The sequence below is a fragment of the Dendropsophus ebraccatus genome, chromosome 4 (assembly GCF_027789765.1).
Source record: "Dendropsophus ebraccatus isolate aDenEbr1 chromosome 4, aDenEbr1.pat, whole genome shotgun sequence".
Classification (NCBI taxonomy): domain Eukaryota; kingdom Metazoa; phylum Chordata; class Amphibia; order Anura; family Hylidae; genus Dendropsophus; species Dendropsophus ebraccatus.
The window spans coordinates 48,707,063-48,725,728 of record NC_091457.1 but is presented as its reverse complement, the minus strand read 5'-3'; the positions used below and the strand labels follow the sequence as shown (position 1 = coordinate 48,725,728).

Sequence of the window (18,666 nt, the reverse complement as noted above, 5' to 3'; positions counted from 1 at the left end):
AACGTATGCATTTGTATACCATGCTGCAGAATCCATTTTAACTGACCTACATTATAAAAAAAAAAAAAGTTTTCTTTTTTTTTTTTTTTTTTTAATGTACACAAAAACATGGTTGACCATGTTTTTCTGTACAATAACATTAAACATACTGAAAAAGTTAAATGGATGGGGAAACTTAGTGTGAACCTGGCCTAACACATTGTAAATTTAGATAGTTATCCCTGATGGAATTGATGGCAGAGTTCTTGGACATAGTTGTTTCTGGACTATAGGTAGACTTTAGAGATGAGCGAACCTCGAGCATGCTCGAGGTTCGCTCATCTCTAGTAGACATCCAATCCTACCACTTCCAACTTACAGTGTTACCATTAGGCCATTGAGCAGCATTGTGATTGTCTATAGTAAAAGCATTTTGTTGACTTTTGACGAGTTTATCCAACCGGAGAATCCTCCTTTTGATCTTCTGGGGAGGTTGATGAATCTGGAATAAGAGGACAAAGAGGGACAGGTATTTTCTCGTTGCTTTTTGACGGAGCCTCGGGCCTTTTGTATCCTGAGATATTTTAATGCACCTCTGTTTAAATACTCCTTTCTCTCGTGAAGGCAGAAATGATTCATCAATTCAGGATTATTTATTTGCATTGAGTAAGAGGCATGCAGGTGTCATTACGTAAGGGGAGTCGGCTCTCAGGTCATGGCTCTGCATCAACAGTGTATTTTCAGAAGATCTATCTTGGCTTGTAAAAATAATTCTGACACGTTCAGAAGCCTTCAAGCAACCTGTCAAAGTGACGGCAGGATTGATAGGAGGGGAATTAGCATTTCTAAATGGTATCCTCTTTATGAGAGCAAAGAACGAGTGTATTTTCAATGAGTCTACCTAGACGGGCAGAGCAGGCATCCAAGGAGTGGGTTGCGCTGCTGCTGTGTCCTTTCCCCAGCTATATCTCCTGATCCCAGCAGTGAGACCCTGTGGGATCAATAACTTTTGACATGGCAAATGTCACCCTGCCGGCTGGTATGAAGTATACCGGGCTGACCAATAACTCTTATTGGGTCCACCAGATTTATGGTGTTAATTTGGCAGAATTCATGTGGACATGCATTTTTTTTTTTTTTTGTCTGGTAGGATGGATTCTGTGATTGAGTTGGGAAGGATTCCCCCCCCCCCCCCCCCCATTGTATAGGGCAAATCGTGTCTACCTCTTAGGGCCCTATTACACAGGATGATTATTGTTCTAATAATTGTTAGATAGTTTGGATTTGAATGATAATCATTTAGTCTAATAGCAGTCAATGATTAAATGACCAACGAGAATTCGTTTGCATGGAATAAGACATTGTTCGGTCGTTCGCAGTAGCAACAGGACAACCACAAGAATGATCATAAGTAACAATCATCGTTCCGTGTAATTGGGCAAACGATTTCAGGTCGTTCGCCATATTGGTCGTTTGAGATCGTTAATTATTGATTAAACAATTAAACAAAAATTTAAAAAAAAAACACTCCGTGGAATAGTACCCTTTAGGGTTCAGCACAGTAGGCTTATAGGTTGAAGTGGATCCCCGCAAACTTATCAACTATTTAACTGGATGGAGGACCCAAACAGAGCCGCCAAACTCTGCCTTGTTGGCCAGAAAAGATGTCTGTTCTCACCTTTCACCTCAGGAGCTTGCAAACAAAACAAATATTTTTGGGGGGCCCAAACACATAAATCATCACTTTTTTTACACTCCGGGTAAGATGGATGACAACTGTTCAACCGGAGGTGAAACTTCAATTTACCTCAGACAAAGAGGAAAAACCAACATGTCTACAGCTGTTCCCCAGATTTCATGTGGTCCCGGCGACAGGACGGATAATGCGCACAGTCATCAGCTTTTGTTTTTCTTTTTGAAAGGAATGAAATTGCAACTGTTGTCCGTTCCATCTTCATTTCTCAGCTGACAGTAACTCAGAAAGACGAAAGATTGGAGATCTGTAAATGATCTCAGGGCGCTTTGTTTTGAGAAGCTTAATGTTCGGGCAGCGCAGCCATTCATCACTAACCTGACAGAAAAGTGCAGGTGTTTTCTGTTTAACCAGGAGGGAGCCTGTCAATTTAAGTGCAGCCTAGGTTCTGCCACAGGGGCATCGGCCAAAGTTTCCATCTTAACCCTTTGCACGCTCCCATGCGCTTTGTTCTCAAGCACAACTTCATCAATTCCCAGTTCAAAGTATCCCGTAACTGAGGATTAATTAAAACCTCCAGTGTAACGTGATAGCCTAGGTGGGGCGCTGGCTTAGAGCTTAGCCCTTTGTTATAAACATTGCTGTGATCTCCGCTGAATGACGATGGTTTAGACATTGCTCCATTGATGTTATTTAGGCTCCAAAACACGCACAAACAGCTTGTTGTGAAGCAGAGGGGAAACGCCAGGGCAGAACGCTGTCTGATACATGTATATGTTTGGAGGAAGCTTCTTTGAAGTTAATAAGTGATGCTGTCGAAAACAGATTTATTGGTCTTTTTGCAACAAGCTGCACTGGGTTAGGGATTCACTCATGGCAGAAATATCTGACTGTCCCGGCCGTCTGATCAGAAAATCTGTTGTGCTTGCCGTCAGAATAAGCCCATTCAGATGAGTAGGACTCGCTGGTCATGATCTCCATCCAGCTGCACTGGTTTGGACCCATGGACTTATATAGCTTTCCCAGTGCACCTAGATGGAGAGCCAGAAAAAGTGATGCACGCTACCATGTGCTTATGGCGGTAATATCAACAGATTAGTCAGGGTGTGAACACTCAGATTCCTAGCAATCAAAACTTTTTACGTGTCTGTCTGACATTTCAAAAGCTTTTTTGATATTACACTGACACTTTAAGGGTCCATTAACACATACCGTGTTTGCGGTATAAATTGTATTTAGGTGATTGCTACAACTTTGATGCTGCCTTCAAACAGTGTGTGTAAATGTACCCTGAGGGTGTATTTATATTGTGCAGTCATAATTATCACATAACCACTGCAAATGCTATGGTTTTATAACATTTTGGCAATTCACCTGCAGGAGCTCCTCCAGTAGGCTGCGTTTGTCACTTAGCAAGTAAAATCGGACAATTTTGCTGCAACCCAATCGCCCAATTTTATTTAAGGTGTATGGCGACCCTTTTATACTAAAGCTAGGACTAAACTAAAACATGTTAGAATAAAGTTGGCGAAGCCCACTGATTTAAGGCCCTATTCCACCAACAGATCTGACGACCGATTATCTGCCAAAGATTTGAAGCCAAACCCAGGAGTGGATTTGAAAAGAGGAGAAATCCAGTCTTTACTTTATGACCTGTTCTCTGTTTATAGTCTGTTCCTGGGTTTGGCTTCAAATCCTTGACAGATAATCTGTCGTCAGATCTGTTGGTGGAATAGGGCCTTTAGCCGGATCATCTGACTTTCTTATTTAAATTGGGGGGGGGGGGTCCTTATGACAGGGGCAGCGAATCATAGACTCATGTTGGATTTCAGCATACCTGATTTCTTTGTTCTCAGGGAGACAAGCCATCGCCCTGTTCGGAAGACATAGGGCCGATTACATGTGGCAATTATAATGCGAAAAATTGTTATAGCATTCAAATTTAAACGATAATTGCTTTGTGTAAATGCGAACAACGATCAAATGACCAACAAGAAATTGTTCATGTGGCGTTGATCGTTGATTTGGTGCTGACACCAAAATCATCATTATTTGTTCGAATAGATGAAAGAAAAAAGCAATAAGCACTGCATGTGCAGGAAAATGAAACTCTGAGGGAGCCGCAAATGCAAGTACACAGTATGCACGCTCATCTGATGTGGTCGTGCTGAATTAGGTACAACACTATTCAGAGCTTAAAATTGCAGTGGGATTGCAGCCCGCCACCTTCTGGTAACTCAGCCAGGAGTTCCGCCAGCAAGATTAGCCCAAAGAAAGTGATCCAGACATCAGACTCCTGGTCCAGATAGACTGCGCCAGGGAAGCCACCACTTTTATCACTTTTTCTTTGTGCTACTCATTAGTTGTTCGTTAATTATTCAGTGAAATTCCACATCATTTGCTGGGATCAGATGTTATGCTGCGTTTACACGGAACAATTATATTTCGAATTTACACGGAAAGATTATCGTTTGAATTTTTCGCGATAACGACTGCATTGGAGCAATAATTGTTCCGTGTAAACACAGCAAATGATCAAGCGACGAGTGAGAAATCGTTCATTGTGATCTTACAACATGTTCTCAAATCGTCGTTGGTCGTTCGCTAAAACTTTGCAGATCGCTTCGTGTAAACAGTCTTTCAAAGGTTCACCCTATGTGTGACATAGGCTTAAGTAATCTTAAAAACGATCGCAATAACAATTTTTCTAACGATCTTTCTCTGTCTAAACGCTGATCGTTATAAAAACCAAATTGTTGCTTCAAAATCGTTAAATGATTGGGCGAATTATCGCTCCGTGTAAACGTAGCATTAGTTACGATCATTACTACAATCGTTTGCTCTGATTATCGCCGAAGTAAATGACAGACTAGTATTTAGGGAGAGAGGACCCTGCCTGCAAGGGCTTACAATCTACAAATCTACAATTTTAGACTTGTTTAAATTTTTATTATAGAAAAAAAAAAGACTTACCAGTGACTTTCATTATATTTTGTGGAATAAGAAAAAACTACATTTAAGTGATTAAAAAATATCTTCTCCAGCCCATGGTGGAACTCCAACTCCCAGCTACTGGCTTTCAGGTCATGCTGGGAGTTTGAGCAGCTGGATAGCCAGAAGTCGCAGAGCACTGCTGTGAAGGGGCTGTTAATGAAAAGGTCCTATTCATTTCTTCTGTTCTGAATAAGTGGGCAGTAAACGTATCTGGCACCGATGGACTCTAGATCACGGTATTAAAACTGCAGTGCATGGTGACCAAGCACATTCACATGGAAGCAGAACAATACAGCGCCACTGATGTAATCTCTGGACAGTACACACACCTATTGTACATGTTCTTATGCCTATACACGTATCCAAGAAAAGTGCTGAGAATTTTATATAACAAAAAGTTATTGTTTGTAGCATCCACCTATTGCCTGTTATTGGTCACTTACTGGTCACACAGATAATAATGATACCATTGCATTTTCAACGCTGCATCTTACGAGGCCCATAAAATTGACAGCTGTGGGATTGTTTACAAGATCCCTACATTGGGGATCAGCTATAGCTGTCCTTGTGTCTATCTGTGTCATGAAGTCAACACTGTACTGATCAATTCAATGTCTCTCTTGCAGGCGACTAGATGCAAACCACATTGTCACAGTGCCAGATGACAGCTTCGAGGGTCTTGTGCAGCTCAGGCATCTATGGCTGGATGATAACAGCTTAATAGAGGTGCCTGTTCGCCCACTCGGCAATCTCCCATCCCTTCAGGCTTTGACACTGGCCCTGAACAAAATCACTCACATACCAGATTATGCCTTCTCCAATCTCTCCAGCCTGGTTGTGTTGTAAGTACTCTAAACAGCGGCATGAATTACTAATCTGATCTAGTCATATTAAAATCTACAATTGTCTTCATGTATACCAAAGAGGCAGAATGTCTACTAAGGTTGTTGATGCTTACATAACTGTGTCTGTGTGTGTATGTATATGTACACTCTTACATATTGAGGCTATGTTTACATTACGTAAGAGATCGGCTGTTCTGTGACCCGGCCTGGTCACGGAACGGCCGGTCTCTGAAAAGATCATCCCGGCCGGTACTGCAGTACCAGCCAGATGATCTGTAGCGCCGCAGAGTTCTGAAGCGGAGGCATCCATGTGCGCCCGCATCAGAACCCACCACTGCACACTATAGAGCGAGCGGCCGGAGCCGCTCCCTCCACAGTGTGCACTGACAGGGTTTTCTGTGGCCGCTATTCAATGAATAGCGGCCGCAGAAAACTGACATGTCAATTGTTTGTGGTGCCGCTAGGGATCTCGTGCGGAGCATATACTATGTGTATACACTCCGGCCGGGATCCCATAGACTGCAAGGTAACATATTTTTTCATAATAATCACGGCCGTAGTTTTACGAAAAAATATGTAGTGTGAACATAGCCTGAGAGTATATACAAATTATTGCTAAGCGGTCTGGCGCCGTTCCCCATTGGAGTGACCTTGACAAGGGCCAAATTGTGGTGGCTAGGCAGAAGGGTCAGAACATCTCTACAATGTCTTGTGCTATTCTTGCGTTGTGCTCACCACTATTTAAGAGGTCTTGTAGAGTCCATAGGGGTCAGAGTTATTTTGGAGGGGAACCTCCATAACATTAGGTTTTAATATTACGTCTGATCTGTGTATATTGAGGAAACAAGTATTTCCTTGTCTTGGTTGTTTTCTTCATCCAGATGTTTCTTATTTTCAGACACCTTCACAACAATAAAATTAAAACCCTGGCCCTGCACTGCTTTGATGGCCTGGACAGTCTGGAGGCGCTGTGAGTATCCGCACTGCTTAACCTGTCCCTCTACAATATTTATCTATCACCTTATTCTTTTCCTGGGATTAAGGCACTGCTGGCATGACAGGAGCATGGTTGCATATTGTGTCCGGACATACTTCTTTCATTTTAGATCTGTTACTTCAGGGTATGGCACTCCAGGGACGAGTTTCATCACAAGAGCCTTTACTTTAGCATTCTCTTTATATTGTGAGGGGGAAGAAATAGTCGACGTCTTAGAAAACATTTCTTGGAATATGCTAGGGAGGCCATAGCCAGTAAGATGTTTTACCATCACTTTGGTTAGTGAGGCGTGAGATTCTCAGAACTCCAGTTTTCCTCTCGCGTGTAGAAACATAATGAGATTTTATTTAGCTTTATATGTCTCCTGCACCCGATAATGAGGAATAGGGCAGGACTATGTAGGTAACTATCTGTCCTTCTGCAACTTCCTGCGGTGCAAGATAGTCTTGTACACACTGGCTACAACTCCATTGCAAAGTATGAATACACTGTATTAAATCGCCCCTGAAATGCAAGCTTGTGAGATAGAAAAGTAAGAATGTAAGCTCAGCTGGGGACAAAGACTAATGTGAATAGTATCAATCTCTACAGTGTCACGGAATATGATGTTGCTATATGAGCACCATGTGACTTCCCCCGACTATAAGCTCTTGCCTATCCCGTCAACATGTCTGCTTCTCAGAGCTGCAATTCCACTGTATCAGATGTGTTACAAGTCAAGCTGAAACACATTTGTTCCTCTTGACTTGTTAAACATAAGCGTATCTATATTTCCTTCCCCTTATCCTGCACAGCTTCCATTACTGCTATCGCTTCACACGGAAGCCGGGCAGGTTGTATGAAAACTAAAGAATATTTATATCGTCACTCCCTGGAAAAAAAAACAAGAAAAAAAAACCAAACTTTTTTCCCTACTCCATGTAACCGTAACAGTGCTGCCTCTAATTCAACACAGGCAGACAGGCAAACAAAGGAGGAAGGTATGAAGGAGACAATGAAGAATAAGCTCTGCTGGGGCCAAACCTGTGCGGGAGATAGGATCAGTAAACAGCACAGTGCCAGTCACCTTCTGATCAGAGATTACGCTGCAAATGTTGTTGGTCTTCAGGAATTCTTCATTGAATGCATGTACATTGACATAAGATTAGATTTCACAATTTTGTAAGGATGGGGTCTGGTTACTAGACTGCCAAATAGTGAGGCATTTCCATACCTGAGAATTGGAAGAAGTGCAGTAGGATGTATGGGGGGAAAAAAATGTGTTGGGGCACTAAAGGGGCTGTTTGGTTCATACCCTCTTTTAGGGTGTTAAAAGAGAAGTCTGGCCTAAATGAAAAATCCGCAGCAGGCAGGGGGTGCAGGAGAAGCTCTACTTACCTGTGCCCCCACAATCATGTCAGAGGCTCACTGTCCCATACCACGCATGCTCTGGCCAATTCTGACAATGTAGCCTTGTAGACAGGATTATCAGAAAATGGAGCCCGTGACTGGATGCACACGACTGCCACACTCTTTTCTTGGCTGTATCTCCTGATTAAAGCAGGTCTCAGTAGTGAGACCCCTTGCGATCAATAATATTTGACATGCCTGATGACATGGCAAAAGTTATTTTTTAATGACAGTGACTCATTAAGTTTGTTGTACGGAACAACACGTTTATCCATGGTTTTCTATAGGACTACAGGTCCTATGCATTATCTGAATTTGGATGCTTTTTAACGCGAAACAGAACAAGCGGTTAAATTACAAGCTCCGCTCTGCTGCATTTACATAAAAATAATGCATACAGCTTTTTCCTCCTTGGTTTACCAATTTTTCACACTGATTAAATATAGCAGGGCATGGTCCCCACGTTGCCATCTCTGTCCGTGTTTATGTCCTTGCCTCACCATCCAGCATGCATGAAGCTGCCGGTCTGAACTGAACTGACCCCTGGCCATTGTTTTGCTGGATCAGATATAAACTGCACACTGAAGGAAGTAATTAAAGATGGAAAGACAAATCCTGCGGTGTAACCAGGGGATAAGGATACCACCGATTGTATTTACACGCCAGCCGCTCCACTCTCTTGTAGGCAGATGTGTTTCAGTATAATGTGCCTTTTTGTTTCTTTTAATAGTCACTGTGCAATATGAAGGCACTTTGCCTTATATGTTTAAAGGGATACTCCGGCAAAAAAATCTTTCAAATCAATTGGTGTGAAAGTCATGTAGAATAAATTACTTCTATTTAGTCAGGAACTGTCCAGAGCAGGAAAGGTTTTCTATGGGGATTTGCTACTACTCTGCGACAGTTCCTGTCTCGGACCAAGGTGGTAGCAGAGAGCACTGTGTCAGGATAGGATACACCTGCATGCCTTATCTCTATATGTTGAGCATCATTTTTGTTATAACTTTTTTATTTCAATAAAAAAACTAATTTGATAAAAATAAAAAAAGTGTATGTTGGGAGGCTCACTCAGTGTATACTTATATGGAATACCCATGGCTCTGTTTGCAGATGTGAGCACAGCCTTATATTAGGGCCCGTTGACACGAAGCAAAAGTGGCGGAATTTCAAGCAGAGCCCGCGCAGAAGACGCAGTTTAAAATTCCTCCTATCGCATTGTTTCGGTGGGATTTCTCGAGCGCCTCTGCCCAAAGAATTTCTTTTGGCCGGAGAGCGAAGGCGCAGTAAAAAAACAATTAAATCAATGAGACAGAATTTCAAGCATCGTCCACAGCGCGGACTCTGGATGAAATTCTGCCACTTTTGCTCAGTGTGTATGGGCCCTTAGACTGTAAGATACTTGTTTTTCTCTGAAATAGTATAATATACTTTTATATTAGTAAACTAGAATTGATGCTATGGTATGTTTCATGTTTTGATGACTAATTTCCTATTATTTCAGTGACCTCAATTACAATAACCTTGTGGAGTTCCCTGATGTTATAAAGTCTCTGAGTAACTTGAAGGAGCTGTAAGTATCTGTCTGTGGGACCTCATAAATAAAGCGCTGTACCGTAATAAAACGCATGACTGACAATAATTTGGCCACTAATTCCCCTGTATTACAGCATCATGTAAATGTCAGACGCCCTGGGGACAGATGCCCTTTTCCGTTAGCAGTTTTTTCTAAAGGTTGGCTAACCGTAAAATATATTTTTTTACTTCTTTAGAGGCTTCCACAGCAATTCCATTACTACGATTCCTGATGGAGCGTTTGAGAAAAACCCTTTATTAAAAAGCATGTAAGTAGCTCAGCTGAGGACACCATGGATTACATTCTGTACTACAGGATTTTTAGCTTAAAATTTCCATAGGGTTTCGTCATAATGTTGAGCAACCAGTTTAAGAATGCAGAGTACTGTATGGTTGTCTAAGACTGTATTGCACATGAGGAGCTTGGCTACAAAGTCCCTGTAAGTTATTGTAACATACATACCTATTTGTTTGGTGTAGTGATGTCACGATACCAGAATTTTGAGTTCAATACCAATACCAACTTTTTTTTTCAATGCTCGATACCAATTCGATACTGAATAAATTACATAAAAAAAACCCACAAGAATAGAAATTGAAGACATGTAACACTAGCTAGCTGGGGATGATGGGGGCTGTAGTCATGTAACACACACACACACACTTCAGCTACCAGGGGGATGGTGGGGGGTGTAGTCATGTAACACACACACACACACTTCAGCTACCAGGGGATGGTGGGGGCTGTAGTCATGTAACACACACACACACTTCAGCTACCAGGAGGATGGTGGGGGCTGTAGTCATGTAGCACACACTTCAGCTACCAGGAGGATGGTGGGGGCTGTAGTCATGTAACACACACACTTCAGCTACCAGGAGGATGGTGGGGGCTGTAGTCATGTAGCACACACTTCAGCTACCAGGAGGATGGTGGGGGCTGTAGTCATGTAACACACACACTTCAGCTACCAGGAGGATGGTGGGGGCTGTAGTCATGTAGCACACACTTCAGCTACCAGGAGGATGGTGGGGGCTGTAGTCATGTAACACACACACACTTCAGCTATTGGGATGATGAGGGTTGTAGTTGCACTTTTTCTTCTTTCAGGGCATGGTGACCAGGATTTGGGCGGCAGGGTAATCTGCAGGTTACAGCCCCCCTCCCCCGTCAGAGCACGGCCGACCTCCTGGTCATCCCCCACTGATGTCTGCCTGGGAGTTATCTGAGGGCCCCGGTCGCTCCTCCTCACAGTCCTGTGGCCCCCACCTCACAGTGCAGCCAGATGGAGTGGCCGCATCTCCTCCTCACCTCCAGCCTTCTCCTCCGTCCTCCTCTCCCCGACCCAGCTCTCCCTCTTCAGCCTCCTCACCTCCTCTCCCTTCTCCTCACTCCCGGACCGCTGGCTCTCCCTCGTCAGCCTCCTCACCTCCAGCCCTCTCTGTCCTCCTCTCCCGGACCTCCCGCTCTCCTCCGTGCCACATGCCACATAAATCATCTCCCTGATAACAGAGTCTGTCTGAGCCGGATCCTATTATCAGACAGACACCGGCAGTGGGGGTCTGCTACACACAGTAGCCGACCCCTGCTGCATACGGAGCGGCTCAGGAGGGGTTAATGCCGCTGTCAGTGTGACAGCGGCATCAACGCAGTTACATAGCCGGCACAAGCAATTGCTATGTGTCGGCTATTTGAAATTGGCGCCGCCGGGAACGTAGGGAGAGAGAGCGCGGAGGAAGTGACAGGTGGGAGCAGGGAGAGGCATACAGAGAACACGGACGGCACTCAGATAGCCCCCGGCCGTGTTCTCTGCTGTATACTTTATGTTAAACTGCGCTATTATGCAAATTAACATAAAGTATCGATACTAGGAAATCCTGGTATCGAACCGTTTTTCTGCCCGAAATATCGATAGTAGTATCGATATTTCGGTGCATCGTGCATCCCTAGTTTGGTGTAGATGATTTTATTTGCTTATATAAATATAATAATATAATATAGATAATTTAAAATCATGCAGGACAAGAAGGATGATCAGGTGTTCATACGCTTACCCCACAGGTTATACACATCCACCTGTTGGGTTACCTCAACTGATAAAGGAAAAGGAGAAACAAAATCCTAATTTTATATTATGATCTTCTCAGCAGAATTGTTTCCCTTACCTTGGACAGGCTCTCCAACCTCATTACTCCTCTTCTGAGGTCCAGCCAAGTGTAGCTCATGCCCCTATACTAGGGGCACCTGGCACACCCCACCCAAACTTTTGAGACCCCCAGTCCTCAGCCCAACCTATCATGGAGGGCCGAAGACCAGGGCACCCAACCTATACATACTTTATTCATGCGGCATCTGGGAGCCCTGTGTCCAGAGGCCACATTGTCCCCACAGTTCTTCCACACACCTTTTATAGAGATCCTGTCTCTTTGCTATTTTCACAAGCCACTTTTTTCTCATTTTTGCTTTTTCCTCCTTTTAAATCGAATCATTTCTTACATTCTGCTTTAAGGGGTCCACAGGTCCAGCTCCCCAACCAGTAAATCCAACCATCCTTTCTTGCCTCCTATTATTCTAACTACTTTAACATGTTTTATTCTTATTTTATATAGTCCACTTCGGGGAAGTCAATATTCAACAATAGCGGGGTATGGTCCAGAGCATCTTTAATCCATTTCTTCTCATCTGCTTCCACACTCACTACCAATCCTCTCAAGATGTTTTTCTACAACAATCTGCATGCCATGCAAACAAGTTTCCATTTGAAAAATTTCGGAACAGGTTTTTGGTCTTGCCACTGTAGAAATCCAAGAATGAGCCAAGTTTTTCTGATGCGTATGGTCAGCTTAAGGAGGAGTTGGGTTGGTGCTGTCTTCTGCGCAAAACAGGTTGTGTGTAGTATTGCAGCTCAGACACAGGCACTGTATTAGAGCTGAGATGCAATACTAAACAAGCGTGGAGTTTTTGGAAGAAAGCTGTGATGGTTGTTTTTACTTTTATATTTAACCAGGTGACACATTGACATATTTCCATTCTGTGGCTGCAGACTACGTGTATACTTACTAATTATTTCAACTAACAGTTGTTTTTTTTTTAATTCACAGACAACTTTATGACAATCCTTTGTCTTTTGTTGGGAATTCAGCTTTTCAGAACTTATCAGACCTCCGCTTCTTGTAAGTACTTGTGTAACCTTTACTATTAAGTTTGAAGTAAGACACTTGACAACCAGGGCTGTGAAGTCGGTAAGCCGCAGCTCCGACTCCTGAATTTTATCAGGACCAACTCCGACTCCTGACTCCTGCTCCTTCATAAATGGCCAGTCATATACCAGGGGCGTTATTTATCACACTGGCTCAGCAGCTTCTCCCTAATGTCCTACATGATCCTGGGGTGACTTCTGAGTGAAAAAAAAAATACTGTATATAAAGCAGATTCTCCTGTGTGTGCAGCTGATGCAGCCAGTCTCCAGCCTCCATGTCCTGAACTACTCACAACTAGACTAGATGGAGCAGGTGGTCTTTTCCTGCTGACAGTCTTCTATGTTTCTAACTATTCGCCGTACTTAAAGGAACCCTGCTAACAATGCCAGATACCTGAAATATAGAGGTCAGCCATAGTGATATAGAGAGGGGTCACACATAGTGATAACAACACATTGAGGACAGAGGTTACTGCTACACTAATTGTGTCTTCTCCTCCTCCTCCTCCTCCTCCTCCTCCTCCTCTATATTACACAGGATATCTTCATATTACACTGCTGCTCATATACACACATCCAGCATCCAGGAAGAGAACAGCACAGATCTCCCCCCACACAATGGACACTTTAGCTCAGAAACAAACTGCCAAATAGTGACCGACAACTTTTCCATGACCCCCCTTATGTAATAGGGCCAGTGTCCTATTAGAATGTTGCTCATAATATATATTCATGAGCAAAACTTGTAAAATTTATACCAAGATCCAATTCTACATTTTTTAAAGATTTTTTTTTTAAAGCTGGAGTCGGTACATTTTTTTTCCGACTCCAACTCTGACTCCAGCCAAAGCTAGCTCCGACTCCACAGCCCTCTTGACAACAGTAGTGGCTCTGGCTACCTCCAGTTTTGACTGTTTGACTGTATACTGATATCTCAACTTCTAGTTTAAAAGTTATCATTTAGCCACAAGATGTGTAATAGCTAGCTGGTTAGTGTGGATCCAACTACTTGGATCCCTACCAGTTACAAGAAGAACAGTCCCTTGTCTTGTGTTTGGAGCCCCCACTAGTCATGAGGATAGAGGTCCCTATTTCCCATCTATGGGATTTCCAAAGATAGCCAAGCGGTGTACTCAGCGAAAATTGGGAATTCCAAAGAGAGTGAATGGAACAGAAGAAAGACATGGGGGACTTCTATTCTCATGACTAGTGGGGGACCTTAGTCATCACCTATTTCCTTTGGATTAGTGATAACTTTTAATTTTGGGATAGCCTTTTTTTTAGAGGGATGTTCTGGGTGTACAGAATTGAAGTTTAAATGGGAGAAGGACAATTTAAGTGGAGCTGTTACCCATGCCACCCTATTAGGTTGCTGCCTAAATTCACCAGTGAACCTCAAGGAAATTGGCATTTGAAATATACCACTTTAAAGCAGTATATAGACTCAGCATGTAACAACCATTGCCCTGAAGTACTAAACACATATAAAATTCCCGTTCTAAGATGCTTAATAGATGCATAGATATGTATGTGTTATTGTGAAGCTGATGCTAATCAAGCTTTTCTTTCCACAAGGGTGATTCGAGGGGCATCTGATATCCAGTGGTTTCCAAACCTAACAGGAACAGTTAATCTGGAAAGCCTGTAAGTATTTATCAGCACTATGCAAGCCCTAGGGTACCTAACCTTAAAGATGCAGTCTGTACTCCTCCAGTTACATCCAAAGCTGCATGCAAATCTGTATTGGCTCAGTGATAACTAGCTCACCCACATAGCTTAGACTGTGTTCACATCACACTTGTGTGGTCTGCTTAGTGGGTATGCAGCAGATGCTCCCTGCATACTCACTAAGGTTTCTATTAGACAAAGTGATTTTTCTTTTTCTCTGATAATCGATTGCAAGTGATCGCTTTTACGAACGACCTGAAATCCTTCACCATAATACACGGAACAATAATTGTTAGTTATGATTGTAATTACGATCGTTCACATACTCTAGTGTATGATCAATTGCAATAACGAACAAGCGATGTGCACATTCACCGAAAGACTAGCAAACAATTCACATTTATTTTATGATCAGCTCAAAGGATGCGTTTAACGACACATGAACAAATTTCCGCTAGTGGTTTGATCGTTGCCTGAATTCAAACGGAAAGATTATCGCTTAGATTCGAACAATATAGCGTTTTTCCGCATGATAATCTTTCTGTGTAATAGAGCCCTTAGTATACCTGTACGACAGAGGGCATTGAAGTAGGAAAGGGAGAGGTCTGCATCTTTAGGCTGGGTTCACACTACGTATATTTCAGTCAGTATTGTGGTCCTCATATTGCAACCAAAACCAGGAGTGGATTAAAAACACAGGCTCTGTCCACACAATGTTGAAATTGAGTGGATGGCCGCCATATAACAGTAAATAACGGCCATTATTTCAATACAACAGCCGTTGTTTTAAAATAACAGCAAATATTTGCCATTAAATGGCGGCCATCCACTCAATTTCAACATTGTGTGAACAGATCCTTTCTGTGTTTTTAATCCACTTCTGGTTTTGGTTGCAATATGAGGACCACGATACTGACTGAAATATACGTAGTGTGAACCCAGCCTTAAAGGAGGAGTTCGGAATGAAGAAAAAGTCTCCTCTGCACCTCTTGTCCATGGGGTAAGTGCAGTACTGGACAAGGGTGGCACGGTTTCTTCTAAAAACCAGACCTTGTGTTTTTTTTTCCCCATGTTCTTGACAACCCCTTCAAGCAAATGTACCATCACTACATTCGCTTTAAGTTTTTCACGTGGCTAGAAGGGCACTGGCACAGGAAAGCCGATGCCGTGGTCCTTTTTTTTTTTTTTTTTTTCTTTAAACCACGTCCCAGTTCATGTGTATGGGGCCGTTCTATTCCAGGGCATCAGCCAGGGGTTAAGCACCTTCCCCTCCTAATGGAGCCACGTCATAGAGGTGCGGGGGTTTCCTTTCACTGGGGGCCGGCCGGCCCACCTCCAGTTTACTCCTGGCTGGTGCCCAGGAATAGAACAGCCCCTACGAGTGAATTGGGCCGCAATTTAAAAAAAAAATAAAAAAAATAAAACGCTGCACCGACTTCCCCTTGCCGGCGCTGTTCTGTCTATGTGCAAAACTTAAAGCAAATGTACTGCTGGTGCATTTGTTTTAAATAATTCTACCAGTAAGAAGACGGTCTTCATAGACCCTTAAATGACAATGGTTGTAACTCCCTGAAGGTCTAAGAGACTACCTATGGCATCTTGATGTTGAAGACTTTGCATCAACCTTTGACTGGAGGCTTTTTGTATTCAGCTGTACACATGACTGCAGTGTAAAGGTAGCCATGTGCATAAGATAACTTTCTGTAAAACCCCTTATCCTCTGACTATCCTCATACACATAAGCATTCATATATTAAGCATGGAGAGAAGGAGGAGGAAGATGCTGCCAGACTCTAACCACAGCTTATTTCTCTGGGGGTCTCTGAGGAAGAGTCAGGAGACCCTAATAAATATTAGACTGTCAGCTGAACACTTCTAATGTGTATGGGGGCCTTTAGGAATTTTAACGTTCAGCACAAATATTTACACCAAATGGATGATGGAGTGGAGCTCAGCTAAGCAGTTTGGTGCAGTGTTAAGCAACATTGCCCTTATCAGCCCCTGCCTTGCAGTGTACATTTTATCCCCCTTATCTTATCTCTCATCTCATTGCCATACACTCATACACTTCTCTTATATGTTGTACAGGACCTTGACAGGCACCAAGATAAGAAGCATCCCACTGAACTTGTGCCAGGAGCAGAAGATGCTTCGATCTCTGTGAGTCCATAGCGACAGTCTGTTATTAGTAACTTTCACTTTATGGGCTTTGATCTTTGATTATATTCATTTATTTCTTCTTTCAGGGACCTCTCCTACAACGAGATTACATCATTGACCGGACTGAGGGGCTGCAGTTCGCTGGAAGAAGTGTAAGGAGCAGTTCTTAATGATGCAGCCATTTTGGTTATTTATTGCAGCTATTATCTGATGTCCTACTGTACATGCTCCTAATAAAAAGTATACATCTATGCGCCTTTATATACATCATCTATTACACCAGTGTCGCTTGCTTAGGTTATAATTATCTTTTAATATGCACTTGCTTTCTTTTACTTTTATAGTTCCCTGCAGCACAACCAGATTGCAGAGGTACAGAACGAGTCTTTACAAGGCCTCACCTCCCTCCGCATGCTGTAAGTACTTGATTTATGACAATTGTTTTTTCTTTTTCTTTTAAACCTCTTAAAGGCATCCCAAGCCTAAAAACTGTATACAGCAGCACACCACATGTAATCAATTGTAACCTGTAAGCAGCCATTGAGGATAGGCTGGCTGTAAGATCACGAACATCTAAAAATTCATTAACTGCTTGATTTCTTCACATATCATATCTAGTCTAGTGAAACTTAAAGGTCCCCATACATCTGATACGGTTCAACTATTGGTATAAGGTGTACGGGACCTTCCACAGATCATGTTAGTGGAGATGGGGGGTCAAGCATGATACCGCAGCCAGCGTTCTCTGGATGCAGTTTAACCTTCCCCATAAAAAACACAGGATCGCTTGGCTGTGACAAATGTCCCATTGTATGGGGGTGTTGTGGGCCAAATGATTGTTTGACCTTTAGTTATTGAAGGTGTATGGCCACCTTTAGACCTTGGATGTCCAGCCTGCTGCCTTCCAGCTAAAGCTTTCACTCTCCAGGCATTATGTGAATTGTAAAACAGCTAGAGAGCTACCGGGTTGAAAATGGATTCTGGAATTTTGATGGGATGTTCTATTTTTCCTATCAAGTCTGACAGATCTGCCCGCAGAAAAAAACACAGCCACTGACAGTGGTTTGAACACAGCTCAGTAAATGTGGGTGGGGTACTTAAAGGGGTTATCCAATGTTAGAGAAACATGGCAACTTTCTTCCAGAGACAGCACAACTCTTGTCTTCAGTCCAGTAGTAGTCCAGTGTAGTTTGCAATTAAGGTCTATTCACTTAAATAGAACTGAGTTGCAAAACCTGGACCCAAACTGGAGACAAGAGTGGTGCTGTTTTTCTAATGCTGGAGAATTGCTTGAAAGCCTCATTCAGATGTTGGTGGTTTTGACATGCTGTGTAGGACTGCTGGAGAGTCACAATTTGGAGATCACTGATTTGACTAAAAGTGGACCACAATAACATAAATTAAGGAGTCTGTCTTATACCATCTTCTTGAGGTCTAAAGCTTTGTGTTTAACTATTCCAGGGACCTCAGTAGGAACTCGATCAGTAGGATCCACGGTGAAGCATTCAACACACTGACCTCTCTATCCAGACTGTAAGTGACCAGCCTCACATCATCCTGCAAAACCATGAACGCAGCACGTCTCCCCTTTTCTCCTGTTTTTTTTTTTTTTAATTTCCATACACTGTAATCTGTCTTTGTATGCTAAGAGGATTTACTTTCTAAAAGTATTTAATAAGATCATAGACCCCCAGGGTAATCGCCAGAAATCCGCGCAATTGCATGTTGATAAAACGAATGTGCTTGAAAGGGCATTTTTGTCAGATTAAGATTTTAGTGGCGATCTAGAGAAATGTCAAGTGCTTGAGCTAAATTGATTGTTGAACTAGTTGAGTATTATACTCCCTGGTTACCAGATTGGAAAAACACAGACCAGTGGCGCCCAAAGTGTCAAAGCCATGCAAGGACTTTACCCCTGAACGTTATGGATCAGGATTTAATATACTTTTTTTATTGTATAGTTTTCTTGCACTGATAATGTCGCTCATTGATGCTTTCAGTGACCTGAGTTTTAATCAGTTGTCATCGTTTCCAACCGGAGGACTTCATGGCTTGACCCAACTAAAACTTATGGGAAATCCTACATTCAGAGATTCCCTGTCAGCCAAAGACTTCCTCAAGCTGCAGTAAGTGATCTACATCACTTTTTTTTCATCTTGGTGCGCTGTG

General features: G+C 42.7%; 1 protein-coding gene across 1 annotated transcript in view; it reads left to right on the top strand.

The window, feature by feature from the left end:
* The window catches only part of LGR4 (leucine rich repeat containing G protein-coupled receptor 4), a 74,698-nt gene that overhangs the window by 52,516 nt on the left and 3,516 nt on the right, over positions 1–18,666 (top strand). The window contains exons 5-15 of the mRNA XM_069965772.1: positions 5,293–5,508; positions 6,410–6,481; positions 9,399–9,467; positions 9,667–9,738; positions 12,572–12,643; positions 14,245–14,313; positions 16,426–16,497; positions 16,584–16,649; positions 16,842–16,913; positions 17,959–18,030; positions 18,498–18,623. Of these exons, the coding sequence (XP_069821873.1) occupies positions 5,293–5,508; positions 6,410–6,481; positions 9,399–9,467; positions 9,667–9,738; positions 12,572–12,643; positions 14,245–14,313; positions 16,426–16,497; positions 16,584–16,649; positions 16,842–16,913; positions 17,959–18,030; positions 18,498–18,623 (978 nt within the window). The remainder of the gene's footprint in view (positions 1–5,292; positions 5,509–6,409; positions 6,482–9,398; positions 9,468–9,666; positions 9,739–12,571; positions 12,644–14,244; positions 14,314–16,425; positions 16,498–16,583; positions 16,650–16,841; positions 16,914–17,958; positions 18,031–18,497; positions 18,624–18,666) is intronic.